Source organism: Mycteria americana, chromosome 10 (genome assembly GCF_035582795.1).
Source record: "Mycteria americana isolate JAX WOST 10 ecotype Jacksonville Zoo and Gardens chromosome 10, USCA_MyAme_1.0, whole genome shotgun sequence".
NCBI classification, from domain to species: domain Eukaryota; kingdom Metazoa; phylum Chordata; class Aves; order Ciconiiformes; family Ciconiidae; genus Mycteria; species Mycteria americana.
The window spans coordinates 16,886,006-16,899,351 of NC_134374.1; the positions used below are offsets into that span (position 1 = coordinate 16,886,006).

The following is a 13,346-nucleotide window of genomic DNA, read 5'->3' on the forward strand; positions in this document are numbered from 1 at the left end:
TACAGGACAATTCCTGAGCCCAGCGTTGCAGTCAGAGGGAGCATACAAACACCAACAGGCCATAGGGATGTTAAGGCACAATGGTCTACCCCATCGGCTCTCTAATATCACCCTTCCTCCTACCCTGCTACAGCCCCTTGGGAGCAAGGGAGAGAAAGGAGCTACGGCAGTCCCACTACTGCTCCCTGAACAGCAGCTGGGTGGAGAAACCCAAATAGATGCAACATTTCCAGAGTCTTCTAAAGAAACAAGCACACCGCAGCAGCTGCTCTGCAACCTGAAGGCCACCTCTGCCACATGGGCTCTGCGGGCACAGCAGCCAGGAACCCATCTTGGTCTGCTTCTGGTTTGACACCGTGTTCTGGGTCACCTCTCCTATCCCAGCAGCTGGGGGAGCATCTGTACAGGAGCATGCCCTGAAGATGTCCTTCTCCTGTTGCCAACCTGTCTAATTTCAGGTATCAAGGTGCAAGAGGGCCCAGGGGGACAGAAGGATCTGGCTTCACCGCTTCTTCAGCCCTTGCATTGAGGTAAGAGCCCAAAGTCAGGAGCATGCTCACTAAAAGGTCTATCTACAAATGCTCGGGAGAGGTCTCTGAAATTGCATGTGATGAAGTTGGGCCAATACAGCTCCTGCACAGGGATCTGGCACAGACACTGGAGCAAACAAGTATGTCTCATTTGAAACATGCCAGCATTTCTGTAATGGTCTCAGGACCTGCAAGAATTGTAACAGCTCATGTGGAGACATTTCTGTCCTGCACCATGTCCTGGTTCTGAAGGAATCCCCCAAGTGTGTCCTGCAGCACCTAAAAAAGGCAACGGGAGACTCCTCACCACATTTTGACCTTACTGAATTCTGTAGCAAGTGCCTCCTGGCTGCAGGACAAGAGCTAGACTAAATCCTTGTAACAAAGAACTTACTGGGTGAGTTTACCTCATCCTGCTGCTTGTGATTTCACTCTGGACAAGCTCCTGACTATCACAGATGTAGCAGTAACCTTTGACAGTAATCTCTTCTTTCTTTTTTGCCTGTGTGTTTGTGTGCACACATGGGTATGCAACCTATGCAACATGATCAGACCATCTGCACTGGTGAAAGGGTTAATTCGCTTCAGTATCCATGTGACAGCCGACACTGATCCCAATGAACAATTCCCACTACAAAAATGCCAGGCACCCTCCCATTTTTGGGCTGGGAAAGCCACATTCCTGCTGGAACACAAGCATCTGAACAAAGAGGTTTGTGCCACTTCTCTGCATGGCATGGAAAGCAATCTTTCAGCGTGACTGACAGATAAACACACTGCATGCCAAAGTCAAAATTTCCCACGTGCTGGTTAACAACCCTCTCTTGTTATTTTTTGCAAGACAAGAACTGGATTAAATCTTTGCAACAAACAATTTAATTGCACCTCAAAGTTCCCCTCAGATCGCTATCTCCTGGGAGCAGATCACACTTTCACGCCTTTGCACTTAGCAAAGAGGGGCTGGGTCTGCATCTGGCTCACTGCTTCAGTCCAAGGCACTACAAATACAAAATGATCTGAGAGAGGGCAGAGGCAGCGCCCATTCCCTGGCAAGCAGCAGAAGCAATCTGAGCAGTTTCCTCTGAAGATTACGCACGCTCTTATCACCACTGTGAATCCTTCTCTGGTGCAGCCTTCCCAAAGGGTTCAGAGGAGGTGACATATTCCAACAACGCAGTTGCAAACCTTCAGATGTTTCAGAGCAGGAAGACTATTAAAAGTAACTTATCTGATGGGGTTTTGTTAAGTAGGGGAGGTCAGGAGGGTAGGGGAGTTAAAGGGCTTTCCCATCCTCTGCTAGATTGTGTCTCCTCGGAGAGGTGGCTCTTGGAGAGGGCAGCGAGGCACCGTGCAGGTCACTGGCTTTGGGGATGTGGCTGTGGCAGCCGCGAGCACCGGGGAGTGAGAGGCTGTCATGTCATTTACAGCATAATTCCACAACTGCTGGTCGAAGCTGATCCCTAGCAAGATTTCCTACTGCTTCTGTCTAAAGCTCCAACAGGGAAGCCTCTCAACTACTTAAAAAACCCAAAAACAAGTTTTCGGAGCAGAAGGGGAGCAGATCAGCCTCCGCTTCCCAGCTCTAGGAATGGGGAGCAACACCGACTTGAAGGCTTCAGGTCTCCCCTGTGTCCACTCTTCCCTTTCCCCCCTATAGCTGGGCAACAGGAGCTGTTTTTTGTAGGTTGTATTGGATCCCTCGTTATTTGGGGTGAACGGGAAAGAGTTGTCTTCTATGGAGCCAGGACTGACAGCAGACTGGGAGGATGGCTTTTGCCTTACTATGAGCGTCACGAAGACAGGGAAAATATATTTGATACTCAGAAAATAATCAAAGGTAGCTTATATGAAGACGGCTTGCAGACAGAAGCCTGGGGAGCAGATCCTGTGCCTGAAGCAAAAAGCACCCACAGCAAGGTCCCTTTGCTGACACACTGTCCCACTGTGGTATGGGGGGAGGAACCAGAGACAGAGCCACTTGCAGCGGCAGTCGTCTCCCCAGCTTACCGAACATGCACTGTACCTGCTTCAGTTCCCAGCACAGATCTCTATGGGTGCTGCTTAGCTCTCTCCCTCTGCTTCTCTTAACGTCAGGAACTGCCAGGACTGGAGAGGTCCTAAATTTGTGCTGTGCCCATTGCACAGAACACCATCTTGCAGGGCAGTAGCAGCATGACACTGCCAGGCAAGGCTGTGCTGTTGGGCATACCATGAAAAGTTGCCGGATCTGTCCTGCACCACCCAGTTCCTCTGGCACGTCCAACACACTGCAGACCTAATGAGTTCAATTCTCACCGAAACGTTGCGTCTCAGGACTCCAAAGCTGCTGCTGTTTGGAAAAACACCTCAAAACTCAGCACTGTGTCGTCCTCCGTCCTCCCTCCCCCTTCAAGATTATTCACTGCCTCCAAAACGCATCCGGGTTTCAGGAGGCAAAGCTCAGACGGTTAATGGATGGTGCGCAGGGTGCAGGACCGGCATGTCTGAACAGACACCGCAACATTTCTGGCCGGGATGGGCAGTCTCCCCAGGCACTAACGCAACAGACCAAGTGCGGAAGGCTTTCATGCAGACTAAGATGGTTACATGCAAAGCGAGAAGGTGAAAGGTCCAAGTACCAGGTCAAAGGTTGCCTCGAGCGGTCGCTTCAGTGATCTGACAGCTGGCCGAGTCTGAATTAGCAGGCAGCGAGCACATGATGGCAATGGGCCAGGGAGGGGGGTCAAGCACAGTAACAAAATCAGCAAGCAGAGGTGTGTCAAGACAGAGCAACATTTGGGGGAGGCGAAGAGAAAAAACAATTTAAAAAAATGAATGCGTTATACAACATATTAAAAAGACGAGGCATGCACAATGTGGGGTGGCTGAGTAATTACCTGGCCTAGCAGCTAGTCAGCTATTTTGCCTCCGTAAATTTTAAAAGTAAAGAAATATCATTGTGGGACACGTGCTCTAGAGCATCTTCACTGGGGCTAGCACAGCGGGTGAGGAGCGCTCGGGGATTAGCACCTGCAGGCGGACGTGCGCTGGGCTTCAGCCCTAATTCTGCAGCTACACGCCATGGGGAGGTCAGAAGGAGCGCTCGTGGCAAGGGAAGGAGCACCGGTAAAGAAGAGAGGTTCAAGCACATGCTTAAGTGCCATCCTGAACTGGGGACTGAGCCTGGCCCAGGTCATCTGACTGTGCTGCACAGCCTTCAGCCAAGCAGGATTGAGTAAAGCTAGTACTTGTGCATGTCAAGTAACTGCAAGATTGGGTCCCTCAGAAATACCTTCTGAATTTAGATTTGAAGTCATTCCAAATCTATTTTAGAAGGTACACCCATTTGTCTGGCACATGTTTTTTGATCCAAGAAAACTGGGCACCATTCTTCCCTTTATTGAAGTCTTATTCCTCAACATGCACAGTAAATGCATCAAACCTTGAAAAGTCAATGAATAATGTAAGCCGTTTTGGTAGCAGGGGTGATGCAACAAGCCATCAATAAATATTTTACAGGTTCTAGTTAACAGCATACAAATAAGGTTAATTACATTTTTAAGAGAAGCCAGCAGCGTGAATAAAACATGCACTGGCTTTGGTTAAGTAGCAGTGTCCTAGATAATTAGTGAAAAAGTAAAGATTCAATTGTAAAAAAAACACAAGAGAAGGTTTTCAGAAGGTTCTTTTTCAACAGACCTGGGCTGTTGTTTCAACAATAATAAAAATAGTAAGAAATCTAATAACCAAACTGTGAAGGACAACTAAGTACTGCAGTATAAACTGGTTCTTCAAATTACATTTCAGGTAATACTGATGCTACAAGGAGGGCAGTTGATTTCTAGAATCTTCTTGGTTTTGTGTTACATTTCACCATGAACGAAAAGCAACCTCTTTTACTGTCTTTAAAAAAAAGGTATTTAGAAAAATTTTAGTAGCCTTACTTGTAAATCAAAAAGGAGACAAGAACCTTTTTAATATTACTTCCACCAAAAAAAAAAAAAAGTCACAGAACAGATGAGGTTGGAATGGACCTCTAGAGATCATCTACTCCAACACCCTGCTCAAAGCAGGGTCAACTACAGCAGCTTGCTCAGGACTGCGTCCAGGCAGGTTTTGAGTATCTCCAAGGATGGAGCAACCTGTTGTAGTGTTTGATCACCCTCATGGTAAAGAAGTTTTTTCTTATGTTTAAATAGAGTTTCCTGTATTTCATTTTGTGCCCATTGCCTCTTGCCTTTCACTGGACACCACAGAGAAGAGTCTGCCTCCATCTTCTTTACTTCTCCCACCAGGAATTTATACACATGGGTAAGATCCTCCTGAGCCTCTTCCCTCCCCAGGCTGAACATCCCAGCTCTCTCGTCTCTAGAACAGGTGCCATTAAATTGAATTCAACAGAATGGCAAAGATTTACTCCAGCTAGGAATTTGATCTGGTGAGTCTTCCTTGACTTGTTTTTAGAATTGTAGGTAGTAGAAGTTACAATTCAAATTAAAATGCAAGTGGGACCATCTCTACCAGGTCCTAAGTATCCAACAGGTCAGGAAGTCACCTTTGGTTTGAGTCTTGTCATTTCACTAAGCCTTGGCAAAGGCACTGGGCACAAGGCTGCTCAGTTTGCTAGGCTTGAACAACTGATACCTTGTCTGCTTTGAAGTCAGTGGAAATTTTGCTGACCTCAACAGGCCAGGATCTCCTTGCAAAGAATGTATTATGGGATGGGCATTCTTTGCTTTCATTGTGTACTGAGGAAGCTAAACTGACACCTATGACTTAGCCAGGGAAGGTATTTGCTGCTGTACTTGCATTCATGTCACCTCATGAAGTCACGGCAGAAAATCACAGGGTTCGCCACCGTGTCCCTAACTGGCGAGATCTACTGTGCCACTCAGGGCTTCGTGCTATGGTGAGCACATAGAAAGGATGAAGACATATGGTTGGTATTGCACATGCTCTCCACTCTCCAGTCAGCCATTTACAAAGCACTCCATTTTTCCACAAACACCACATATGACACAAATGAAACCTCTTAGCAATGAAAATACAGCTTGAGAAGAGCTCTACTTACCATTGCAGCTGCAGCTGTCTGGTTCACCTGGTGTTGAGCTGCCTTGATTTTGGCTTGCAGGTGTGCAGGGGGATGAAAGTACTTGCATTTCTCCCTAGAGCATCGACCTTTGATGTAATCCATGCAAACTGTAACAGTATTTTCATTTGTGTCTATCATTGCAATATCTATAGGGTGAGCATAGCGGCAATCATTCTCACCACGTGTGCAATTTCCACGCTGAAACTCTCGACAAACCTTAAAAGAAAGTCACATTGTTGAGCAGGACATCAAGTTACTCTTCACTCAGTATTTTCAACACAGAATATCAGTTCAGTTGGCCACATTAAACTGTGTGTGTATTCTAAATCCATGCTCATCTGGGGTAGCACATATACCAACAGTCACAGAGACAAGTGGTGCTACTCACAACTGGTTCAGGGTATGAAAAACCCCCACAACGTTATCAAGGCCAATTACCAAATGCAAGTGAAGTACAGAATTTGTGCAGAATGGAAAGTGACCCCAGGAAGTCAATGTCATTTTGCCAAAACTTTTGGAGCTCAGGATTCCTCCTGTCTCTAAGGCTTAAATGTTAATATCTCTGCCATTTGTGTCTCAGCTAGATTATGTATTTGTTAAGGAGCATGCTCTTAGGTAGGACATTTAATTCTAAATGTTGCATGCTGCTGTTAACTTGCAACGAGTACCTTTTCTTAAACATGAGGAGCCTCTTTCACATAAATAGTCTCACTGCCCTCCACAATAAAACTCTGACCCTAGGGTTACCTGACAGTGCGTTTGATTACGCTGCAACGTGTTCATAAGGTGCTACCGAAATTGCTAGCTTTACAAAGATCTTGCAGATCCTCGTTAAGTGATGAGCACTGAAGCATCAAAGGCAGAGAAAAAGGTTTCACAAAATGGATCTGCAAGGTTTCCTTGTCTGAGGAACTAAGAGAAATTGTTGAGGACTATAGCTGGTGGTGTAGATCGCATACCAGTGCACTATCAGGCTGAGTGTGGGGAAAGGTGAGACGTCAGGTGAGAACAGAAGCAATCAGCAAGGCAATATAAAGTACATAACACAAAACAATGTGTTTTGAAATTACACCCTTCTCCACTACCTTCCTGTGTTATAATTTACACCTGCAGGGGCCTCTGAATTTGGGTCCTCAGCCCTTATCTCCTGCAGAGCCTCAGCTTAGGGTTTGAAAGACATTTACAATTCCTCCAACACCAAGTCCCAGCATGCCTAGCCAACTAGGGGCAGGGAGGAGATGTCTTTCCAACGTCCTGTACCCAGAATTCCCAAGAGTGTAATGCTTAAAGCTTTCTGTAAAAGCTTAATAAGCCCATCTCAAGACAAGGAAAGTGTCTGTTACTTCCAAAACATCTCCCACTCAACTTGGTGAAACAGCAGACCATCCACTTGCATTTTTTAAGTGTGGCAGATCACATACAGAAAACAGCAATCCCAGCCTTGCTCTAATGCCCACTGAAATCAGACGAGTGAGTGCTCCCAAATTTCCAGTAACTTCCAAGGATTTGGGATCAGGCCCCACATGAGAGTCTGCTCAAGCAGAGAACAGCAGCCTTGTGCTAGGAAAGCTGCAAGTTAAACTCTGCACTGTGCTGCATCAGGTCATTCTAGCAGAGAGCAGCAGCTGGGCCCACATGCCCTGTTCATTCCCGTCAGCAGTATCGTATCAGATGTCCAAATACCTCCAGTTTATCCGTACGCATCAGTTTCTGCCCAGCAGAGCCTCCTGGTACTGTAACAGTAGGATTTCCAGAAACCAGGACAGGAGTATTTGGTAAAAGCTCTGCAGGAACCAAGCCCATCCCAGGAGAAACATGACTCAGGTAGGGACTAAAAGCCATTGTGGGGCTTGTTGCAAGCGATGGAGTCACAGGAAACGTTGTCTGTGTATAGAAAGAGGAAAAACAAAATATTAGTTAAAAAGCTCTAGCATGGATTACCCATCAAAGCCTTGCAGCACTTCAATCCTTTTAGACAATTCGATTAGCAACATCAAAATGCTGTGCTCTCCAATCTATTAATTTATCGCCATTTTCTTGAGATCCATTCGCTTCTCCTGACTCACAGATTTGTGACTCATCCTGAACACAAGGCATCTTTATTTGCCAGATCAAAGCATATTGATGATCTTTATAGTTTAATGACACAATTAAGGATTTCATGCCAGCAATTAGGGCAGGCCCAAAATAAACGTCTCAGCTTCTGTATGTCTACACCGCAATGCTGTACAGAGGCCTTAAAGTAAGCTGCAGCTGCAGGACCTGGAAGCACGTAACTCCATTAGCTACATGGTTGAATTCACTATCAGCCTGCGCTGAGCTCCACATTATCATACCTAGCATGGCTCAGGTAGACAAACGGGATCATTTAGAGTCAACCGAAGCATCTCTGCTACAGTACGCTTGGAGGTCTAGCATCCTGCACATCTGGGGTTTGTTTCAGACTGTCAACAGTCTCCAGGCAAAAGCAATTTTGCAGGAGTATCCCAAGCCTATGCTCCACGTGAATGGTAGCAAGAGGACACCAAACTCTCTAGTGTTACAACGTGCCAGACCTCGTGGCTTTGGCAAGAGCAGGTGGGTCGTGGGCTTGGAAGAGCCATGGACAGAGCGCACCAGATGAGATGGCCCAGGTGGGCCAGCACAAGGTCCAGGACCCCAGCTATGCTGTGAGGAGCGATGTCCCATAAGGACACAGAACAAGCCATAAAGATCTCGACTGCTTCTGATCCCTAAATCATATTCAGCAGGCCCTGCAAGCACGGCGCAACTTCAGCGCTGGTGGCCAGAGCAGCTCCCTGGCCTAAACTGCTCTAGCAGCGCTGGTCTGGGAAAGGAGCTGCTGTTCTGCCAGGCAGGAGAGATCACACAAAGCTCCTACGCAGGCGCTCGGTTTAAAGCCTAAAGCCTGTGAACAGCCCCTACAGCCAAGGAGTTTGTGAGACTTTAAAGCACCAGATCCAAGGTGCGTTTGGGAATGAAACCAATTCCAGCTGACGAACCCCCCCCCCCGCCCACCCTGAGGACCAGAGCCTGCAAGACAGCACTCCTGCTCCTGTAGCAGGGGCTCGAGCAGCCCCCAGGGAAAGGAGCCTGTGAGTTGCAACTATTTTTATTTCCCCTTCTGTCACCTGTTCCGCTGTGAACTCTGGGTTACAGTTAAAGCTGCTCACATTTGCAGGCGTACATGACGTAGCTAGGGCCTCTACTCGGCAATAAACGCAAGCGTGCTTACAAAATGGCCTGGGGCGATTTTTTTGGCCACACACATCATCCCCTCCTTGCTTTTATTTTTGTACCTCTAGTCCTGCAGGTTTCTAAAAGAAATCACACATGGACACTGTGTTTCTTGACAGTATTTTCATCCCAGTACTTTCATAAGCTAGGAAACACTTTGCTGCTTGTGATCTGGAAGAAGCTAGCCCACAGTAACACCAGCCAAGCCGTCCTAACCTATATTTAGCTTAATGATGCCCCCTTCTTCAGGTCAGAGTGACAGCAAGCAGCTCCTGAGCTGATGAGAAAGGGTATGACAGGTCACTGCCGGCATACGTCCCACTTTCTCCTCCACAACAAGGAGACATGGCCTCCTGAATCAGCAGCGCTGGGTGCTTTAAGTGTAGCAGAACCAAATAATCCTCTCTGGGAGGGATTTCCAATTTTCTTTCTTTGAGTCTAAGTCAAGCCCCGCTTCAGCTGATGGGAGACTTTAACCATTAAACCCAGAGATCCTCCAGTCCACGGCCCTTTATTAAATCATTTTCTTCTCTCTCTCTCAATTCTCTGTGGCTCCCAGATATTTTACACCTTTTGCTGCTAGAAAAGCTCTTTAAGGATCTTCAAACACTGTGACTCCCTGAACACTTTAGTGAGAAGGCAGCATCCATTAGACTGTTTTCTTTTGTGCAAGCACCAGTAATTACAGTGGCAGCTGCTGAACCTCTGCCACCATTCGCACTGTAAATGCTATTTTAAGGAGTTTCTCCAGCCTGGCCAGTCTGCACAGGGTTATGCTGAGGCCTAACATATGTTGTCATCACTTGTTTTGTGTACCCATAGTGGCCCGAACCTTGCATGGCAGCACACGTGGCTTGCAAAAATCTGTGGGCAAATCTACCCTATGTGTTTCCAGCACCCAATACAGCAGGAGTCCTGGGTATCCTGACAGAGCAGGTGTGGCACAGACATTGCTCCAAAATTTCAGGAGATCTTTCAAGGCAGGCTACCCCTGCCTGGGCTCAAACACAGCCAGGAGCCAGCCCAAGGACCTAACTGGTTTCTGAGACAGAGGGGAGATGTTCCTCCCACTGCTCAAGCGGAGGATGCCAGGACTTCTGTGCAGCCAGGGAAGAAGGCTGGAGACTTGCAATGCCTCACACCGAGTGAATTTGCCAGAAACCGGTGGGAAGGGGTGCGAAACATTCATGAAAGAGGTGATATCCCAGCTCCTCCACCAAAGCCACTACAAACTGGGAGGCAGGTCCTGCTCCCTGAAACACAGTCCCCATCTCCAAGGCTGTTCCCTCAAGACTAGCCCCTCTCCTCACTGGGAACAACTGGCAAGGGCTAAGGGATCTGAACCCAAGCTGAAGAGAGCAAAGATGTCCATGAAGAGCAATTGAAGATCTACCCGTGATCCTGGAGACCTGCAGAGGGGCGCACAAAGGAGCAGAATGGGTTTTTATTGCTGGCGCTGGTTGTTCACCCATTTCCATGCCCTGGCTGCTGCTTCGGCGTTCCCCAGGTTTCACAACTGCTTCCTCTGCCCGCCTGAACCGTGTGCCCAGTGCCGCTGACCGGAGGAGAGAGCTCTGCTCCACACCCTGCCCGCAGGCAGGGGACTGACGCTCCGCAGCCACGCAGGCGCCTCCAGTGGATGCACAGCCAGAGAACGAGCAGACCTCGCTCAACACGTTAAACCTAGAAGCACTGGGGTTTTTAAGTCTGAAGTGTGCTAAGTGCACTGAAAACTGCTCCTTTGTAAGCTGGCATCAGGGAGCTCTGTATTTATTGTGGCTGATGAGGGGAAAAGACGGGCTGTGCTCAGTGCCAGCCCCGACTGCCTGTCTTGGATTGGGAAATCCAGTCTGGCTCATGCATCAGTACCAGTAATAAAGATGCTGCCAGCCAATCTCTCCTCCCTTTACGTCTGTGCAGGTCCCTCGTGCCAGGCCTGTCCTGACGGAATTCGAGCAAGTTTCTTCCTTCCAGCCAGAATCCAACTGTAATTTTCACTCCAAACAGCACTGCTCTCCTCAATATGCCTCTCATCCACCTCTTGTGATTGCACCCAGCCAGGAGACCTGACAGATCAATATTATGACTGTACACTAAAAAAAAAGTCTCAACGTGGTTGCTGGTGTGCTCTAGGGCAGAACAGCCGCATTGAAAGTAACAACACTTACCCCTGCTGCCCCCTTTAAAACTCTTGCAAATTCAGGAAATACAGAGGCAGGTTTCCTTGCAAACTACCTTTTATTAATGATAGCCCATGCAGACACTACCAGTAACTCCTGAGCAGAGGGAAACAGGTTACAGTGCAGTGGCAGAGAGGTTCAGACCGGTAACAGCTCACAAGACTGGTTTACTGAATATTAAAATGTTTGTAAAAATAAAAATAAATTTAAAAAAAAGAGAAGCTGAAATGGCTGTTGTGAATACACATCTCGGGGGACGGCTGCCAAGGACTCCGACAGCTCTGAGCTCCTCACAGACCCTGAGCACAGGAGCCATTTGGCTGAAGGTGTGAGCAGAGAGAAGGGACTGTCCCTGGGAGGACAGAACCTGGAACAGCTGATTTTGTTAACAAACTAGAAGTTGCATTCAATTTGCCTAGCAGAAATCGTGCTAAAGCTAGAGAAGAAACACAGAGTGGGTGTGAAGAGGAAGGCAGAGGAGCGGCTGGTGTTTTGTCGAACACAAGTGCTGTCTCAGCCGGGAAGTGTCGATTCTGACTTACCTCAGATCCTAAAAAGGGAAAGCCTGAAAATGAGAGACCCAGTATAAATACAGAGGTGTTGATGGCCTGAAGGAGGGGAGACAGGTCGCTGCTATGTAGCTACACATGGAAAGCACACAAAAAACAGCAGCAGCTTTTATTACAGTCTGATGATAGAAACATAGAAGATAAAGATCTCATGCTGACAAGGCTGAAGACCCTCATATTGAAAACACAATTGATGCTGTTCAGAAAAAGCAAAAACCTGTGTTCCCCTCCAATGCAACTGCATGGGGCTGGCTGTAAAATGACCCCTCTAATGTGAAGGCTGAGCACGCTGGAGTGAATCCAACTGGCCAAAGCATCCCGCTACCTACCACCACAGATGCTCGTTTCCCCAGTCAGACCGCAAAGACACATTCCTAGCTCAAAGGATATCTCATTTGTGGGCTGCTGTAGTGTAAGTGTCAGGTGTTAACGCCCCACAGCACTGTCTCTTGGCAGACACCAGCTACCGGGTGGGCCAGGGTACGTGTGTTTATTCATTCCTAGTGTGCCTTTGACTAGAGACTGAGATATAGATCAGGTTTTTGCTGCATGGAACAAATGCATGCCCAAAACACCTGTTGAAATCTGCTCAAGCACTTGTTCCAAGCATCACTGGTCAAGCAAATTGGTCACCCTGTGTTTCAACCCCTCCATCAGCACCAAGGGGCAGCAGGGTCCTGCTGGCCCAGGAGGGGACGCAGGGGCTGGGTTAAAGTCTGGGTTGCTTCAGGGACATGGGTGACTCAGAGCTGTCAAGATAGTCCTGACTACAAAGACCTTGACAGGAAGAAAAGATGAAGAGCTTGAAAACAAAGAGAGCTCAGAGAGGGAAACAACTTCCCAGGGCAGCAGCAGAGGCAGCTGCAGGGCAGGAGTGGGGAGGCAGGTGTGCCAACGCTGCCGTGCTCTATCCAGCTGCCTGTTCAGACACAGCTAACATGGCAGCACCAGGCAAGCCACTGCCCTGCTCCACCAGGTCAATTCAGAGCTGGTGCTGAAGCACCTCCATGGCCAGCTCCAAAAGTCCGTCTTGCACTGCTGCAAAGGGACAAAGCAGAATGGAGAGGGTTAGGGATCAGGCCCAGGGTGCAGCACTTTTTGGGTGACCTTACTTTGGCACACACACAGCTCAAAGTGACCGTGTCTGAGAAACCAGACACAGCATTGACCAAAATGGCTCTCCATATCAATGCCAGAGCCCAGCTCTATCCACCTTCAACCTGACTTTTACGCAGTCTGACAGAGACAGAGGCGCAAAACCAGCTCAGAGAGCTTCCAGCACAGCTCAACCAAAGCCAGCAGTCAAGGTGAATTTCAACTTTCAAAAGTCAAAACTTTACTAGAGTCTTCCTACTTGGCAGTCAGGTGAAGTCCCTGGTGACTGGAAGAAGGGAAACATTGTGCCCATCTTTAAAAAGGGTAGAAAGGATGACCTTGGGAACTACCGACCTGTCAGCCTCACCTCTGTGCCTGGGAAGATCATGGAACAGATCCTCCTAGAAGCTATGCTAAGGCACATGGAGGACAGGGAGGTGATTTGAGACAGCCAACATAGCTTCACCAAGGGCAAGTCCTGCCTGACCAACCTAGTGGCTTTCTACGAGGTAGTTACCACATCAGTGGACAAGGGAAAAGCAATGGATGTCATCTATCTGGACTTCTGTAAGGCCTTTGACACAGTCCCCCACAACATCCTTCTCTCTAAATTGGAGAGATAGGGATTTGATGGGTGGACTGTTCAGTGGATAAGGAATTGGTT

The 13,346-nt window shown here is 48.0% G+C and overlaps 1 protein-coding gene across 8 annotated transcripts in view; it reads right to left on the reverse strand.

Moving 5' to 3' along the window:
* Window positions 1-13,346, reverse strand: part of MBNL3 (muscleblind like splicing regulator 3) — a 98,957-nt gene that overhangs the window by 18,536 nt on the left and 67,075 nt on the right. For all 8 annotated transcript variants that reach the window (XR_012777254.1, XM_075512756.1, XM_075512762.1 and 5 more), the window contains 2 exons: window positions 7,285-7,485; window positions 5,581-5,817 (listed from right to left, as the gene is read on the reverse strand). Coding sequence is in view for 7 of the 8 variants with exons in the window: in XM_075512756.1 (XP_075368871.1) it covers window positions 5,581-5,817; window positions 7,285-7,485 (438 nt within the window). In the remaining variant the exon portion in view is untranslated. The remainder of the gene's footprint in view (window positions 1-5,580; window positions 5,818-7,284; window positions 7,486-13,346) is intronic.